General features: G+C 52.3%; 1 protein-coding gene across 1 annotated transcript; it reads left to right on the top strand.

Annotated features, from left to right (window-relative positions):
• The first annotated feature begins 8,146 nt into the window (after positions 1-8,146).
• On the top strand, positions 8,147-17,471 carry Jph4 (junctophilin 4). Its single transcript, NM_001003711.2, has 6 exons — positions 8,147-8,771; positions 9,310-9,859; positions 10,582-11,353; positions 14,091-14,209; positions 14,490-15,022; positions 15,909-17,471. The coding sequence occupies exons 2-6, from the start codon at positions 9,481-9,483 to the stop codon at positions 15,990-15,992; spliced, it is 1,887 nt and encodes a 628-aa protein (NP_001003711.2). The 5' UTR covers positions 8,147-8,771; positions 9,310-9,480; the 3' UTR covers positions 15,993-17,471.
• The last annotated feature ends 150 nt before the right edge of the window (positions 17,472-17,621 follow it).

Genomic DNA, 17,621 nt, shown 5'->3' with positions numbered 1-17,621 from the left:
AGATGCATTGGAGTGGCACACACCCTATTAGATTGTATTAGATCCCGGCAAGGCCAGCAGTCCCGTGACCTTGAAGCCACACTCACGAAGTACCACTGTGGTTTCTTCATAGCTGCTGCTTGGGACCAGGGTAACTCCCAGAATCCAGAGCTGAGGAGAAAATACAACGGTGTCATTAGGAAGACACCTCTGACTGGGAGAGAGAGCGTCTTGCCTATCCAGCTGCTGCAACAAAGAACTCAGACTGGGTGGTTACGAATAACCCACGTCCATGTTGGCAACAAGAAAGCTAAGGGTGCGATTACAACCGGACTAAGCTGGCTGCCACCAAAGGCAAAGTGCTGGGGAATCTCCATAGGAAAACCCACAATAAGGCCGTGTGTGGTGGTTTAACCACAGGCCTTAGTGACAAAGAAACTCCTCTGTTTGTTTTTTTTTTGTTTGTTTGTTTTTTGTTTTGGAGCTGGGGACCGAACCCAGGGCCTTGCGCTTGCTAGGCAAGCACTCTACCACTGAGCTAAATCCCCAACCCCAAGAAACTCCTCTGTGGACATGACTCAGCCTCGGTCACTGTTCTGGAAGCAGCAGCCTGGTAGGAACTTGTCAGAGATCATGAGTCTTTAGCAGCCACAGTGCTGATGTGAAGCACAGATATACCTTCTCCTGGCTGTAGGCATCCATGCCCTACTGGAAACCCTGCTCCCCTATGGAGCTGCCGGCTGTGAGAAGCAAGAGTTGCCAAATTTGAAGCCTTCTTGGATCGCCCCTGAAGTGGAACAGCAGAGGATTCTGGCTTCCCAGTCCTCACTGAAGAGTAAAACTGACCTCAGACTTCTCGTTTGCCACTTGCATCCAGCACCAACACCTATGGCAAGCAATGCATGATGGGAAACTGGGTGGAAGGCTTATGTGCCTCTGCAAAGATTTCCTCTTAAAAGTGGGAGGACAGGGGTTGGGGATTTAGCTCAGTGGTAGAGCGCTTGCCTAGCAAGCACAAGGCCCTGGGTTCAGTCCCCCAGCCCGGGGGGGAAAAAAAAAAAAAAAACAAGAAAAAGTGGGAGGACAGAGATGACCTCGTTACGTGAATATTCTTACTTTTGTCCAAAGACAAATCCAGGCCAAGGGCAACCTTGCACAGGACTTGGTAAACAGTGGGAACAGAGTCTGCGATTGCTGTCTCTGGAAAAAGGAATCACACAGGGCAAAGGGACAATAGGTCTCTATTGTCCCCTGGGACAGAAGGGAAGGTTTACCTAGAAATAAGTTCTCCTGGTTTAGGGTTGGTTGGTCAGTTGGTTGGTCGGTTTGATACAGGGTCTCCTGTAGCTCCCTAGGCTTAAACTCTTGTGTAGTAGAGGCTGGCCTCGGCCTCCTCATGCTCCTGCCTCCACCTCCTAAGTGCTGAGACCACAGCATGTTACCACCGTGTATTGCACTTATTCTTGGCATACGACTTCAGTTCTCGTTTTTTCTTCGAAGATGTCACCCCTCCCTGGGTTTTCTATTTTCATCTGCAAGTCAACAAGATGATAATCAGTCTGAGCACCTGCTTGTTTTCTATTTAACGAGGAACTTCTTCGAGGAGCAGCAGTCGCTGCTGCCAAAGGTGAAATCCTCCCCCCCCTTGGGAAAGCAGATAGGTGAACTGCAAGACCATAGGAAGTGCCAAAAGCCAGAATCTGAAGTCTGAAGCTGATTCCTGTATTTATACCTGCGTAACTGAAGTCTCTAGGTTTCTTAACTTGTATTTTCTTGTTATTACGTGCACATGGTAGGGGGGGTGTGTATGTGGTGGCGGATGAGTGGAGATCACAGCAATTCGATCCTTCAACCTTTATATTGGCTCTGGGAACCCAAGCTGACACGGCAGGCTTACACAGTAAGCACCTTTCCTGACTCAGCCATCATACTAATCCAGTACAACCGTGGTTTTTGACAGCAGTCCTCTTCTGGCTGCCTCCTTCCAGCTGCTAAGCAGACTTGAGTAATGATCAAAACTCACTGAATCTTCCTCTTACCTCCATGTACAAACACAGACCACTACTATGAAAGAAAATTAAACCCTCCTATTACGATTTGGAGAGTTTGGAAATATTCTCTTCATCTCTCATATGTTGAACCCTAGACTTACCCTTCAGGCTCTCTACGTCCCCAGATCCTCTTTCTTCTACAGAGCAAACTTGTATTATGCCAACTAAGGCCACCTCCCGGCCACACTTGCCCAGGGTGAAGGGCTTACATGGAGTTAGAGTGAAGCAAGATTGAAAGCACTCTCCTGGCAGTAAGTCATCTCGCTGGTTTTACCTCTGGCATTTTGCCCAGCACTCAGGACTCAAAGGCACAGACTCCGAGACTATTAGCCTGGGATCAGCCTTCCCCCCTAATCCTCTGCTACCCACTCCAGCCACTTAACTTGCCCTGGTAGCCGTATGGGAAGTATCCAAATCCATCCATGCCCCCATTGAATCCCCTTCCTGTCTACATTGCATCCCGGGGAAAATCCAGGCTCTTTCTTCGCTCCTCTGGATGGTTAGAAAAGTCTGGCCCCCAAGAACACCATGTTCCAACCCCCAATTCTCTTTACAATCAAAATGAAGAGGCTTAGGAAGGAGGAAAGAGATGAGAAAATCCTGGGCTGCCTGAGGGCTGAATCTCATAAAAGCTATTGTTTTGTCCCCAGAGAGGACACTATGCACACACCATTCACAGACGCCGAAAAGGTTCACAGTTCATAGGAACCATCCTTGCTCCCTCAGCTCAAGGCTGTCAAGTTAAAATTTCTGCTGTACAGGTGAGCCCAGTCCCACAGAAACATGTACAGAGACAAAGTAAATTCAGTTCTTTCCGCGGGGTGGCTTCTGACAGCCGATTAAATGGAGCCAGGTTTTAATAAAGATATTTAATACGGATTTTAAGCATAAGGGTTAGAAGAAGGACGCACAGCCCAACAGAGCATGCACGTGGGCTTCTCAGAGTCCAGGCCGTCCATCTCCCTTTCATCAAGCTGATAAATACTGGTGCAACTAAACGGGGAAGGATACCTTTGCAGATGTTTCTGGAATCAGGATCTGGCAAGTAGAGGCTAGTTGTGCCACCAGCCAGCAGTGGCCAAACAGAGGAAATGCAGTGTCTGGCTGCCAGCCATCCTTCCCCTCTCCTAGCACCGGGATCTCTAGCCCCATCCTGACCCCTGGTGGCTGCCCTTTAGATGAGGCAGGAGACTTCCAAGCTCCTCCCTTGAGCTAGGAACCATAGCTACCTGGTTCTAGAACGGCTGGAAAAAAATAGCCCTAACCCCAGCTGGGATTCCTAAGATTGATGTGTTTCCTGTGACCTCTTCAGGAAAGTCTGTTCTGCTGTAGCCATCAGATGCCTTCTCAGTAGAACCCTGGCAATCAAGAAAAAGGGGGGGGGGAGGGGCGTTTCCAAGCATGTAATTGAATACGCATGGACACATAGGTGTTGCGAAGAATGGCCAATAAAAGTCAGGGTGCCCTGTAAGAACAGACCAGCATTCTCTTGCACAAGTGCTGAGAGCACGAGTTCGCACAACCTTTCTAGAAGGGTCCCTGATGAAATAAAGCCAAAATCTTTTTTTTTTCCTTTTTCGGAGCTGGGGACCGAACTCAGGGCCTTTTCCCTTGCTAGGCAAGCGCTCTACCACTGAGCTAAATCCCCAACCCAAAGCCAAAATCTTAAAATGGCCTTTCTAACCCAGAATCCAGTAATTACACAGTTAAGAACTTGTCTGCAAGCCGGAGCTGAATCTCAGCAGTAGCACGCTTGCTGGGCTTGCCCATGCTTTGGGGTTGGGTCTCCAGGCAGGAGGGAAAAACATTCTATGTCAAAGTGGGACCTGATGGTTTATGTGCATGCACTTCCGGAAGCAGAGGCAGGAGGAACACTAGTCAACGAAGGTAGAAAACTTGCCTCGAAACAACAAAACAGTAGACTAGTGTAATGAATTCTAAAACCGGAGATCAGAGAAGAGAAAACAAAATTATGGCAAGAGTAATTCCTTGCTAGAGTAGTTGTTGATCCAGTTGGGTGAGGGGGGTACCTGGAACTTCTCTCATTCATTTTTGTCCATGGCTTGTGTTTGAAATTTTTGTGACAGGGCCTGTGAGAAGATTCAGCAGGTAAAAGTATTTGCGTTGCAAAAGCCTAATGATTTACACATGAGCCCCAAATCTGCTGTGGAAAGATAACATCAACTCCACACAGGTGTCCTCTAACCATCACATGAGCCCGTGACACGTGCCCCTCACACACACGCAATAATAAATGCATTCATTTTTTTAATTTTCATGGAAAATTTTTTAAAGATTTATTTATTTCATGTACACCGTCGCTGTCTTCAGACACACCAGAGGAGGGCAGCAGATCTCATTACAGATGGTTGTGAGCCACCATGTGGTTGCTGGGAATTGAACGCAGGACCTCTGGAAGAGCAGTCAGTGCTCTTAACCGCTGAGCCATCTCTCCAGCCCAGAATTTTTTTTTTTTAAATGTCAGAAAGGGAAAGATTTCTCTACAAACATTAGCTTTCGGTTTTTGTATTTGTTTTGGTGGTGGTGGGTTTTGGAGATTTTGTTGATGTGAGTTTTTTCCTCTGTGTAGTCCTGGCTGTCCTGGAACTTACCATGTAGACCATGCTGTCCTTGAACTCATAGTGATCCACCTACCTCTGCCTCAGAACAATGGGATTGAAGATGTGTGTCACCCCACCCAGCTCATGTTTGTACATTTCTGCTATTAAAAATTAATATGAAGCCAGATATGGTGGCAAAGAACTTTGATCTCAGCACTCAGAAGGCAGAAGCAGGCAGATCCCTATGAGTTTGAGGCCAGCCTGGTCTACATAGTCAGTTCCAGGATAGCCCACACAAAAAGAAACAAGCAAATAGGATAAAAAACGTTGTGCTAGGCTAGCTCAGCAAGAGTGCACACAGACAATAAAAGATTGTAGCCATGCAAGATTCAATAATATGTTAATGATAGGAAAAATGTTTATTATATAAAGCCAAGAAAACAAATATGGTACAAGGTTAAGTACAAGTATAAGTTAACAAATGGTTAAATAAAAATGTTATAGCTTGTATAGCATTAAGGGGGCTGGAGAGACAGCTCAGCAGTTCAGGGGACTGGCTGCTCTTCCACAAGATCAGGGTTCAGTTCTCAGCACCCAGCCATAACTCCAGTTCCTAGGCACTCAGTGCCCTCTTCTGGCCTTCTTGGGTGCTGCATGCACCTGGTGCAGAGACTCGATTCAGCACTCATGCTCATGAGATAAAACTAAATAGAATTGCAAAAGAAAGTACATTAAGGCGTTTATTACACAGGAGACTGCAGGAAATCTTATTTTCTTCTCGATCTTGTGCTTGACTTTCATAAGTCTACAACAGCTGTCTTAACTTTCTCCAAAGGCATTTGTTAAGGCATGGATAATTTTTGTCAACTTGACAGGATTTAGAATCTCCATGGAAACACCCCTCTGGGTGTGTCTATGAGGCTTTTTCCAGAGAGCTGGTGTAACTCAAGAGGAAAGACCCACTGTGAACGTGGGTGGCACCACTGCCACAGGCTTTCGTCTTAGAGTGACTGTAAAGGGGGAGCAACCTGAGCCCTTCTGTTTCCTCTGGCTATCAGTCTCCTGGTGCTCCTGCTGGGGCGCCTTCCCCACTGTGATGGGTCCGACCCTCAGACTGTGAGGCCAAGGAGACCCTTCTTCCAGAAGCTCCTTGTGTTGGGTACTTTATCTCAGCGATGAGAAGCACACATACTAACTTGGGAGTCTGACATATGTGGCGCTCTAAGGGTTGTTACATATTAGCATGTTAAATAACTCCTAGATCCGGATTAGGAAACTGAAATGATACCAAGTTAGTTTTCAAGCCACCATTTGCTGGGCATCTCAACTGCCCTGGGAGAGCACCATACTGAAGGGCATGATCTCTGTACATTATCGTGTGGACCTGTTCATACAGCACTTCAGCCCTCGCTAAGCTGTAATAACCCATTGTAGAGGCAGGCCAGCTACAGCTCGGAAACATCAGGTAATGCGCTCGGTGTTGTCTGTTTAGGAAGGCCACTTCTGGCTCCCGGCCCAGACTGCTCAGTTACAGTTGGTGTGGGGACTGGATGAGCTAATGCGGGGACGGAGTGCCAAGCACAGAACCTGGCTCCAGCTAACACCAGCTCCTCTCCCCACGACACTTTTACATTTGTTAATTGTGACAAAACAAACCAGTTTGCTCAAAAAATAAATAAATAAATAAACTAGCAAGCGGCCGTATTGTGAAAGAGATGACTGTAGCAACCATTAGGGACAGGCCAAAGGGCTAGCTCCCTCAGAGAAATGGGGGGAGGAGCACAACTGGGACTGTCGGTGAAGATGTAGATGTTTAATGAAAAATGGATGAATAAATGAATGAGTGAATGAATGAACCAACTATCATGTGTAAAGTGAACCCCAAGTGGACTCTGGGATTTTCTGTGGTGGTGGCTGATTTTGGTACAGGAGCTTTGCACATCCTGAACACACGATCTACCACTAAGCCACACATCCCCAGTACCCGATGGTACTCTGTTTTGTTCTCAAAAGTGCTTTAAACATGTGGTTTCCTGATCCGTGTGGTGTTTTGGTGGCACTGTCTGTAATCCCAGCACTCAGGGGGATGGAGGAGGAGCCTGGAGAACCAAGACAGGAGACAATGATTTCTGAAGTTGTCCTCTGATCTCTCTCTCTCTCCCTCTCTCTCTCTCTCTCTCTCTCTCTCTCACACACACACACACACACACACACACCATAGTGTGTATATAGTGTGTGTATATAGTAGTGTGTGTGTGTCTGTCTGTGTGTGTGAGTGGGTGTATATGTGTGTGTGTGTGTGTAAATCCCTGTTTATTTCAATCTTCATACTCTTTATTTTATCAAAGTACACAATGTAACCCTGACGTTAGTGGATGCCCCGAAGCACAGACATCTGGGAGGGATTGAAGGGCTCAAAAGATACCAGGCAGCAGTGAGAGTCCAGGGATGGAGCGCATGCTTCATCCAAGACCCAGAATTCAATTCCCAACACCAAAGTCCAGTGTTCCACTTCCAGAGCTGCCAACTCTGCTGTGTGCCCTTGGTGAATGACTGCCCCTTCCTGGCTTTGGTTCTCTTTAAATCAGGTATGGGTCTGAGCTGTGGGCAGCAGGGACTGGGTCCCATGGAGGGGAGGGGGGGACAATTGAGCGTACTGTTGCCTCCTTCCTTTAAATGCTTAGGGGCTGACAAAGGAGGGAATGCAGTATGCCCATACCTGTGTGGCTCACTTGTGCTGTCACTCTGGTGAGTGGACAGGGAAAGAGGGTGGTGGGCTTAAGGGGGCCACAGAAAAGCCTGCTCATGCAAACTTGTGTGTAATTTGCTTCTATGTTGCAAAAGAGAAGACTCCAGAGCCCTAAGATCTTGGTGGCCTCCTCAAACTTGAGCTCCCTTATTGAATATACCAGCATTCCCTTCAGAGGGCCCATGATAGAGAAACACTTGGTGACGGGCAGGATACAGTGCACTAGTTTAGCAGGGCCTCCAGACAGGACCCCATTTCAAGCTACCTCTAAAACTATGAGAGGGTGGGCGCTGCCTGGTAGAGGAGTTTGAGCTGAATGGGCAGAGGTATCCAAGCTCGAATGCTTCCTGGCTTCCAGCCAAGCAGCCCGCAGGTTCATCCCTCTCCCCAGGGTCCCCATAAACACCACTTCCGGACCTCCCGTCTCAATGTGGGCTCTTCCTGCCTGGATTTCTATCCTCATGCCTGCCCTTTCTCTGCAGAGCTTTCTCCCTCTCATCGCAACCCTTATTTCGCTCTCTTCAGCTCCCTATCTGTTTCTATTCCCCTCCTTTCGTCCTCCCTTGGCTTCTCTCCCTAGCCATCTCTCGTGAGCCTTGGAATGGGTCTCCCTCATCACCTCCCATGCCGAGTGTATCTCCCCCTGCCTTAACTCTCACCCCTGCACCTCATTCTTTGTATTCCTCTTGCACTCCCGGTCTCCCCAGCATCTCTCCTCCCCCGCCTGGCTCTGGCCTCCCCCTGCCTCCCCATCTTAAGACTCCTCCCCCTAGCTCCTCTCCCCTCCCCTCCCTCCGCTTCACTCCACTCCCTGCCGGCAAGCCAGGGTTTCTTTCCACCGTGGGGGTCTCTGAGCCTCCCATTCTCCCCTCTGCCTGCCTTCTCCCTCACCTCAAGGGTAGCGAGCCCCCATTTTTTTTCTGCCTGAGCATCCTCTCACCACCCCCACTGCCAGTGACTCTCTCCCCACCCTCTCCTCTCCGCTCCTCTCTGCCCCTTTAAATCTGCCTGGCCCAACCTCCCCCTTGATGCTGGGTTTGGAGCAAACATTGATTTGTGCTCGGATGGAATTGGAATTTTGATTTTTTTCCCCTCTCCCAACCATAAGAAGAAAAAAATAAAACACCCCCTCTTGATAGCCCCCTCCTCTTTCCCATCCAGCTCCCAGCTCCTCTTTGCTGCCTCCGTTCAAGGCAGATTTTTTCCCCCTACACTTATTCCCCTCCACCTTGCCACTACCTCACCCCCCACACTAGCCTGCACCTTCAGCCGAGGAGAGGGGACTCTTCCATAGCTCCCCCACTTCCTTCTCTGGGTTGTAGCAGTCTCTCCGGAAGGGAAGGGGGCTTGGTTTGTCCGGGTGAGGTGTGAGTGGAGGGACCCTGACATGGAAACTGCGCCCGGGAGGCAGCCTGAGCCCCAGCTCACATGGTGAGTAACCTGTCCCCTCCCTTTCGCCAGTCTGCCCATCCCTACCCTCATCCCCCACCCCACCCCCAACATCCCCATTCTACCATCGGCGCACCTGGGGCCGGGTTTTCAGCTACATTTTTACCCCCTGCCTCCCCCGCACCAGGATTTGCTAGCGAAGCCAAAATCAAGGCAGAGGGGTCCAAATCGCCAGGAAAGCAGGTGTCGGAAGACCCTGCCCTGGCCCCTCCCAGGTCCCCCACCTATAACTGCCATCCACACCCCACACTCCGGGGTTCTAGGTTGGAGAAGTAGGACTCGGGATCAGGGCTGGGACCCCAAGTCCCGGGAGGCGCCCTCTACAAGTTGGGAGGGATGGGAAAGCCCCCTTGCCCTCACCGCTTGGGAGCTGCTGAAAGATGCTGCCTAGGGGGGATGGGAGGAGGGTTGGAAGGCGGTGCTGATGCCCTAAAGCTACCGGCAGGGGAGCGGCAGGCAAAGAAGGGGACCTCGCTTTCCACTTGCCTCGCTCTCCACTTGCACCCCTTTTTCTCCGCAGCCACTCAGGATGAGGGTCCGGCCCTGCCTGCCCGCGCTGGGGCCCCTCCGCCCAGCCCCGGTCTAACTGCCCCCGCCCCAAGGCCTCGCCCGGCCCCCAGGCCCCCAGCCGGCTTTCCAGCCCCAGGATGCGCTGAGCTGCCGGGGGGCTGAGGCCACGCCAACTACATGCATGTCCCCCGGGGGCAAGTTCGACTTTGACGACGGGGGCTGCTACGTGGGGGGCTGGGAGGCGGGGCGGGCACATGGCTACGGCGTGTGCACCGGGCCCGGCGCCCAGGGAGAGTACAGCGGCTGCTGGGCTCACGGCTTCGAGTCGCTGGGTGTCTTCACGGGGCCCGGCGGACACAGTTACCAGGGCCACTGGCAGCAGGGCAAGCGCGAAGGGCTGGGCGTGGAGCGCAAGAGCCGCTGGACCTACCGCGGCGAGTGGCTGGGCGGGCTGAAGGGGCGCAGCGGCGTGTGGGAGAGCGTGTCCGGCCTGCGCTACGCCGGGCTCTGGAAGGACGGCTTCCAGGACGGCTACGGCACCGAGACCTACTCCGATGGAGGTGCGGGGCCCGGCCCACTACTGTCTGCCCGTCCGCGTGCGCCTCCCGCCGGCCTGGGGCGCGTGTGCTTCCCCAGCCCTCCGCCTTCCACGCCCTGCTATTCCCATCCTCCATGCTCCTTCCCCAGCCATATGCGTGCGGTGCGCCAGCCTTCTGTTTCCAGTATTCCCGTCCGTCCCTCACACCATCCCCCAGTCCAGGACCCCAGCCTCCATCTTCCTGCCTCTCCCACCATCATCATACTCAAAACAAACTCATTTGACAGTTTTTCTACCTGCTTCTCCTTCGTTCCAACCTGCCTGCCCCTCCCACCTGCCCTTTCCACTTGCCTGACCCCTCGCCTCTTAACCTATAATCGTCAAGTCAGCTTGTAGCCTGCAGTCCTGTTTGCCTGCCACGTGCCTTTTTTACACACTACCACCTGTCAGCTTGTGCATCACAGTCTCTGAGCCACCTGTCCTTCATATACTCCAGCCTGCCCACTTCTCTGCCTTTCCCCAGTCCGCTGACATTGCCAAAATCCACCATATCTTAATGCTACCCTACCTGTCTTCATCCTGCTCTTCCACCCCTCCCAACGAAGCTTGGCCTGTTCCTTCCCGGGATCTCCACACTCACAGCTTCCTCCTGTCACCTGAGCTTCCAAGGGCTTTGGGGCTACGAATTAGTGGGTTTGGGAGCCGCCGTAATGTTCTGACTCTTTCACTCCTGTACATCGACAGGCACTTACCAAGGCCAGTGGCAAGCCGGAAAACGCCATGGCTACGGGGTACGCCAGAGTGTACCCTACCACCAGGCGGCGCTTCTGCGCTCACCCCGCCGCACCTCCCTGGACTCCGGCCACAGCGACCCCCCGACGCCGCCTCCACCCCTACCCCTACCAGGAGATGAAGGAGGCAGCCCTGCCTCCGGCTCCAGAGGCGGCTTCGTACTGGCGGGGCCAGGGGACGCCGATGGGGCGTCTTCCCGTAAGCGCACCCCAGCAGCAGGTGGATTCTTCCGCCGTTCACTGCTGCTCAGCGGGCTCCGGGCTGGTGGGCGCCGCAGCTCCCTGGGCAGCAAGAGGGGATCACTACGAAGCGAGGTGAGCAGCGAAGTGGGCAGTACAGGACCCCCGGGCTCCGAGGCCAGCGGGCCCCCTATCCCAGCGCCACCTGCCCTCATCGAGGGCTCTGCCACTGAGGTGTACGCCGGTGAGTGGCGTGCGGACCGGCGCAGTGGCTACGGAGTGAGCCAGAGATCCAACGGGCTGCGCTATGAAGGCGAGTGGCTGGGCAACCGACGGCACGGATACGGGCGCACCACCCGGCCCGATGGCTCCCGTGAGGAGGGCAAGTACAAGCGCAACCGGCTGGTACACGGGGGACGTGTCCGCAGCCTCCTGCCTCTGGCCCTTAGACGGGGCAAAGTCAAGGAGAAAGTGGACAGGGCTGTCGAAGGTGCCCGTCGAGCTGTGAGTGCTGCCCGCCAGCGCCAGGAAATTGCTGCTGCCAGGTGGGCATCTGGTGCACAGATCTAACGTGGGTTGAGAGGAGAGGTTCCTCTGGGTACTACACTTAAGAGAGAATCAAGACCCAAGCTCTACAGCCTGTTGGGGAAACATGCCCAGGCCTATGTCCAGGCAGTTGTAGCTCTAGGATTTGGGGTGTTTAGAACCGAGGCTACAGGTGGATGAGGGTGTAACTGTGGGTGGCTCAGTGTGTGGGGGTGGGGAGTAGTAATGTGGATATGTGTGTCTATAGAATCCATGGTGTGTGGCTGGTACAGTGAACGCTGCTTTGTACAGACCCCAAAACCTCATGGTTTCCCTGGTCTTCTTGCTCTGCTCATCCAGCCTTCAGGCCTCGGGCTGGGAGGATGGGTGCTGTAGACTTTTCCTCACCAGTTTCCAGCTTGCCTTTATTTCAGCCTTGACTGAAATCTATTTCTAGTTTCTGAGGAGGTCTAGTTTTTACGGCTGAAATCCATTCTCTGCCCACTTTGCCTGCTTTGCCTCAGATCTGAAGGGAGGAGTCTTGCCTCTAAAGAAGCTTTGTCTTTCAGCAAAATAAGATTACAGGTCGATGCATCAGAGCCTTGTTAGCTGAAGCAGTGAAGTCCAGAAAGAATATAACGTAAGCCAGGTGTGGTGGCCCACGCCTTTAATCGCAGCATTCAGGAGGCAGAGGCAAGCAGATCTCTTGAGTTCGAGGTCAGCCTGATCTTCAGGGATAGTTTCAGGAGAGCCAGAGCTACACAAAGAAACCTCATATGGGGGGGGGGGTTCTTTTTAAAGAAGTAAAATGAATTTTAATAATATTTTTATTTAAGCCATATTTCCAAATTGTTATCCTTTCAACCAACAATATAATTTACATTCCTTACGGATTCTTTAAAATGATGTGCATAGTTTTCACCTACAGTTTATCATTTCTGGTTGAGAGAAGCCGCGTTTTCAGTGCTTAATAGTTCTATGAATGAGACAGCACGGGTCTAAAAATACCCAGAATGCATTTGGAATGAGAGTCAAAGACCCTTGCTCTATGGAGCTCACACACATTTGAATTTGTATGTATTGTTTTCTTTAATGAGGTAATGAGGGTTGAGGGTACATCAGGATAGGCCCAGATATGAATCAAAGAACTTGCATAATGGGCAAGTCGTTGTATCCGTGCACATGTGTGAATATGATTATGTATGACTATGTCAAATCCCGAGTGGATAACTGGGCCAGAGAATGTGCATCTGTAGTTGTGTCTGACTGCTATGGATCCTAAAATCTAGGCCGTAAGCCAGGACAGAGGGAGGTCAGAGCATCGTGGAACGTTTTGGGCTAGATAGGGTGCAGGAAAAAACTGATCTCACTAGCTAGAAGATCAGGCAGTGGGAAGAGGCTGGCTGGTCTCCCCAGCAACAGGCCTGACAACCCTGATTGGCTGCTGGCTGCCATGGAAACCACAGAGCCTCGGCAGCAGGTGCATCCGCCAGGTAGCTTGAGTGTGGCCTGATGCCCAAGCACAGACTAAGTCTACTGCTTATTAGACTTAAGAATCCACACCCTTCATGTCTAAAGCCACAGGTTTTTGTGGCCATCAACAGAACTCAGTACAACCCAAGAGTGAAGCTCAGATCTGGTTGTTTCTGCTCCTGTGTGCCTGACTTCAGTCTGGACTATAAAAGCAATCGAATGATACTAAAGCACCAACAGCAGAGGGTGAAATGGGAGGGAGCATCTGAAAGAGAGAACTGAGAAACAGTAATGGAGCGAGGACTGAGCATCCTTTAAAGTGGTCTGAGCTTGAGGAGCAGGCTAGGAAAACAAGCAGGATACAGAAGACTTTACACAGACATGAGATGTACGCACTGAATGTTCGCACTAGGTGTCAGCGCTTACAGTGGTAGGGAAGGGGTTCAAAAGTGGTGGGGGGGAACCTCTCTTATTCCAGCTCTATGCTAGACACGGGCTCATGCCTTTAGTCCCAACACTTGGGAAATAGAGGCAAAAAAGGAGTCTTGGCTACACAAGGAGTTCGAAGCCGATCTGGTCTACGTGAGTTGGAGAAAGAGAGACTTCTAGATCTCAGAGATGCGTTGGAGTTGGGGAGGCAGCGACAGGAACAGAAGAGAAGGATGTGATACCAGAAGAAACCACACAAGAGCGAGATGAAAACTTTTCCTGCCAGGGAATCTAGACTGGTCTAAGTGGAATTAAATAAAGAGGGCTTGCAGTGGGGAGTGGGCAACACAGAGGAAGGGGTGGTTGAAGAAGATGGTGGTGGGGACTGCTGTTAGAGCAGGGTAAGGTACTGGACAGTGCCTTACATCCCTCAGAGAGGCAGGAGGGGTTGGTAGGAATCAGAGGTGCTAAAGCTACAACAGGACTGCCAGGGAGTTGCCAAGAAAGCAAAAGCTCAGTAAACAGGAGCAGGGCAGCCATGGAATGCAGAGATGGGAGGGGAGCTGGCCCTGCGGCTGGAAGAAGTGTTACTACCGGGACATACGGGTAGAACAGTGTGAGAGGAAAGGGGGAGTGTGGTGACAGAGTACAGCCCTGGACTAAGTGAAGAAGCCAGTCCTGGCCCGCTGAAGGATGACAATGGCTGGCTTTGTGCAGAGGGAGGAGAACTGCAGAGATAGCTCAAGCCAGACAGATGTGATGTAGTGGGGACTGGGTAAGGGGCTAGCGCATCAGAGCATGAATAAATTGACGTGGGGGAAGGTCGGCCAAGTCCCTGTTCCCGGGACCCAACAGGGCAGCAGACGCCCTCCTCAAAGCAGTGGCAGCCAGCAGCGTCGCGGAGAAGGCCGTGGAGGCGGCGCGGATGGCCAAGCTGATAGCCCAGGATCTACAACCCATGTTAGAGGCCCCAGGTGAGGTGTGGGCATCCTGTGGGAAGGGAGGGTTCCCTGGGGAGCTGGAGAGGCTCATGGGGTGGGGTTGGGGACACGGAGTGGGTGGAAAAAAACAAGGGGGTAGAGGGTGTCTTGGAGGTGGAACCAAGCGGGTGTGAGGCAGGGTAATGGAAGGTTTGAGGTCTGGTGAAGACAAGCTATGAGCCTGGGGGTAACCAGAACCCTGGACAGTGCTAAGCAGAGAGCTGCAGCCTCTCTGGCTCCTGGCTCCCACTGATTCCTAGCTGTTCCTGCCCAGGCCGCAGACCCCGACAGGATTCTGGAGGTTCTGACACAGAGCCTTTGGATGAGGACAGCCCCGGGGTATACGAGAATGGACTGACCCCCTCAGAGGGATCTCCGGAACTGCCCAGCAGCCCTGCTTCCTCCCACCAACCTTGGCGGGCCCCTCCCTGCCGGAGCCCACTGCCTCCCGGAGGGAACTGGGGCCCCTTCTCCAGTCCTAAAGCTTGGCCTGAGGAGTGGGGGGGTCCTGGTGAGCAGGCAGAGGAACTGGCTGGCTATGAGGCTGAGGATGAGGCTGGGATGCAGGGTCCAGGACCGAGAGATGGTTCCCCACTTCTCGGAGGCTGCAGTGACAGTTCAGGAAGTCTTCGAGAGGAGGAAGGGGAAGATGAAGAGTCCTTGCCCCAGCTGAGGGCCCCAGGAGGCTCAGAATCTGAGCCTGTCACCACTCCAGTTTTGAGGGGCCTGTCTTCAAGGGGTCCTGATGCTGGGTGCCTGACAGAAGAGTTTGAGGAGCCTGCTGCCACCGAGAGGCCTGCCCAGCCGGTGAGCCCCACCCCCTGTGCCTTCTTCTTTTCAAAGCCCTGCCTCCCAAACCTCCAGGCTTCAGTACAATCCCCTGAGGGGCTTGAATTTCCACCCAGCTTCCTCTCTGCCTGGCCAGTCTTGGACCACACCCCACTTTATAGAAAAGATAACTTTACAGCTCAAATGACCCTTGGAGTCCAGCCCTCCCAGAAGACAGCTAGGAAATAGGCCTCGAGCACTTAAGTAACCTGTCCCCAGCTACAAACTAATAATTAATGGTAAAATCAGAGCACTTTTTCCTGTTCTCCTTCCATATCATTTCCAGCCCCAGTTTCCTGCTCCACCCCCACCCCCACCTCCAGACTTTCTCTCTTTGGTGCCCAGAAATAGGAAAAAATTGTTCCTCCCAACCCTCACTCTCCCTCCCTCTCCTGGGGGTTAGGGGGAGGCTGTGCAGACAGAAAATCGAGAGAGGTGGAGAGTTTCTCCAGAACCCTCTGCTCTGATTGGATTCCAGGCCTTCTCCCATCTCCTAGCAACCACATCCTCCCTCACCCCTTCCTCCCTCTGCCTTACTGCAGTACTGGCTGCTGCTGCCAATGTCTGCTGCTAAGGCCAGGCACCTTCTGCCTTGCCCACATGATACGCTGAGGGATGGGGAGAGCGGTGGTGGTGGTGGTGGGTGGAGGCAGTGCCTTCTATCTTCAGAGTGTGAGGGCAGGGCTCTGCAGAGAAGCGAGGCTCTTCACAGTCTGAAATCAGCTCCTCTACTCTTACCTGTGTGTGTGTGTGGGGGGGGGGGGGGGTCTGGGACCTTTCGGCTTTGCCAATAAAGCCAGGGCAGGGAGGTGGGACCTACACTTGCCTTCCCGGACTGACTTCACTTCGCCCTCTGTCTCTCTAGGGAGCTGCCAACCCCCTGGTGGTAGGAGCTGTGGCCTTGCTGGATCTCAGCCTGGCGTTCCTGTTCTCCCAGCTCCTCACCTGAGGCAACATCCTGGCTTCCTCCGGCTTGGTTGCCTGCCTCTGCACCCACTCTGACCTTTGACCTGCCTTCTCTTCTCTCCTCCTCCACCTACCTGTGTTTTCCCCTTTCCTTTCTCCCAGGCCCCTTTCTTTTTGTCTCTTGCTTCTTCCTTCCCTCTATTCTTTGAGATGGTCTCATTTATTCTGGACCTGTCTCTGGTCTTCCTGGTTTTCTTTCCCACCCCAACCCCTCTTTCTCTAGATTGTTTACATATGAAGGGCTGTTCTCTCTCAGAGTTGCTCTCTCCTCTGAGATACACAAATCTAAGTCAGACCATTGCCCCCCATGTCCTCCCCAACCTTTTATTTGAATCAAAACTTCACCAAGGGTAGGGGTTTGGTGTCCTAAGGAATCTCCTGGAATCTGAGTGGAAGGGAGAAAGAGAACACTTATGAAGTGACTGAGTGGCCAGACTAGGCACTGGCTGAGCCACTTGGGGCTCACTGGCCCCCATGGAAAGCTTCAGGGAGAGTACCCTCCACTCTTACCTCCCAGAACCTACCTAAGTTCTTGCCTAATTCAATCCTTCCCTGAGGGAGAAAAGGGGAGCGAACAACAGGAAGCTCCCCATGCTCCCTCTCCTGTCCTCCTCAGCCAGTCCCTCTCCCAACCCCCAAGGATGGCACGCCAAGCCAAGAGCAATGGGCAAAGCAACGAAAACCATCTGGTACACCAAGCCCGCCCCTCTCAGACTCTGCCACTCACCTCTCTACCCTTCTCCGCCCCCTGAAAATTTATTTGGTTGGTCTGGACTCACTTGTGGCCTTTGATTAAATTCCTAAGGGGCCTGAAGAAGACATTTCTGCCCAGGGTCAGAGGCACTGCAGCAAGCAGGGACCCCACTCCAGCTCTGGCGGTTGTGGGGAGCACACGGAAGACGAGGACTGAAGGGCAGCAAATGCTGCCACAAGTCTAGTTCCCAAGCCCTCACATAGACTCCTGTGAGGTGGGAAAATAAAGGGGATCTGAGGAACTCGCTCGCTGTCTCCCACACTTTCAGGCAGGGCAGAGGTGGGTGTCATCCCCAGATGAGAGGTGGGTGAAGAGCCTGTCTGAGATACGCTTGATCCATCGTCACTAGCTTATCCTCTGGGGACAGAAAGCTCTACAAGAGGGAACTGTAGAAGCCCGGGGGACTCTCCTTCCCTGCATGAGGCAGAGGCAAGCGGCCTGCCAATCCCCTCCTCAAGGAACGGCCTTGCCTGGGAATGCCCACCACACAACCTTCTTATTTTTCTAGTCAACCTCTGTTTACTCCCTGGCCTGCCTTCCTCCCGCCTTCCTTCCTTCCTTCCTTCTCGATCTTTACTTCTGATTTCTATTTCATGGAATTTGGGATTGACGTTATACAACAGTGCCGACAACATCAAGTCTTGCAGGAAAAAAAAAATACAAAGAAATTTAACAAAAAAAAGTATATTAATAAAAAAGTTCCAAAAAGGGGGGGACTGTCATCTCCTTTGGGGTGCAATGGCTTCTGACCCAAGTGTCACCTGATGGGGCGGATGAAAAATGAGGCCCCTGGGGGAGCCATAGTCCTGTAACAATTCTAGGTTCCTTTATCAAAGTACCAAAGAGGCCAGAGGTCAG

The sequence above is a fragment of the Rattus norvegicus genome, chromosome 15 (assembly GCF_021556685.1).
Source record: "Rattus norvegicus strain SHRSP/BbbUtx chromosome 15, alternate assembly SHRSP_T2T, whole genome shotgun sequence".
In the NCBI taxonomy this organism is placed as follows: Eukaryota; Metazoa; Chordata; class Mammalia; order Rodentia; family Muridae; genus Rattus; species Rattus norvegicus.
Note: the sequence above shows the minus strand (reverse complement) of the source record. Positions and strands in the feature narration are given on the sequence as shown.

Bases quoted from the DNA above. Each gene is read 5' to 3' on its own strand.
- Jph4 (NM_001003711.2), top strand. From the start codon at position 9,481: ATGTCCCCCGGGGGCAAGTTCGACTTTGACGACGGGGGCTGCTACGTG. The intron at 14,210-14,489 runs GTGAGGTGTGGG...GTTCCTGCCCAG, and splicing joins ACCCATGTTAGAGGCCCCAG to GCCGCAGACCCCGACAGGAT. The intron at 15,023-15,908 runs GTGAGCCCCACC...CTGTCTCTCTAG, and splicing joins CCGAGAGGCCTGCCCAGCCG to GGAGCTGCCAACCCCCTGGT.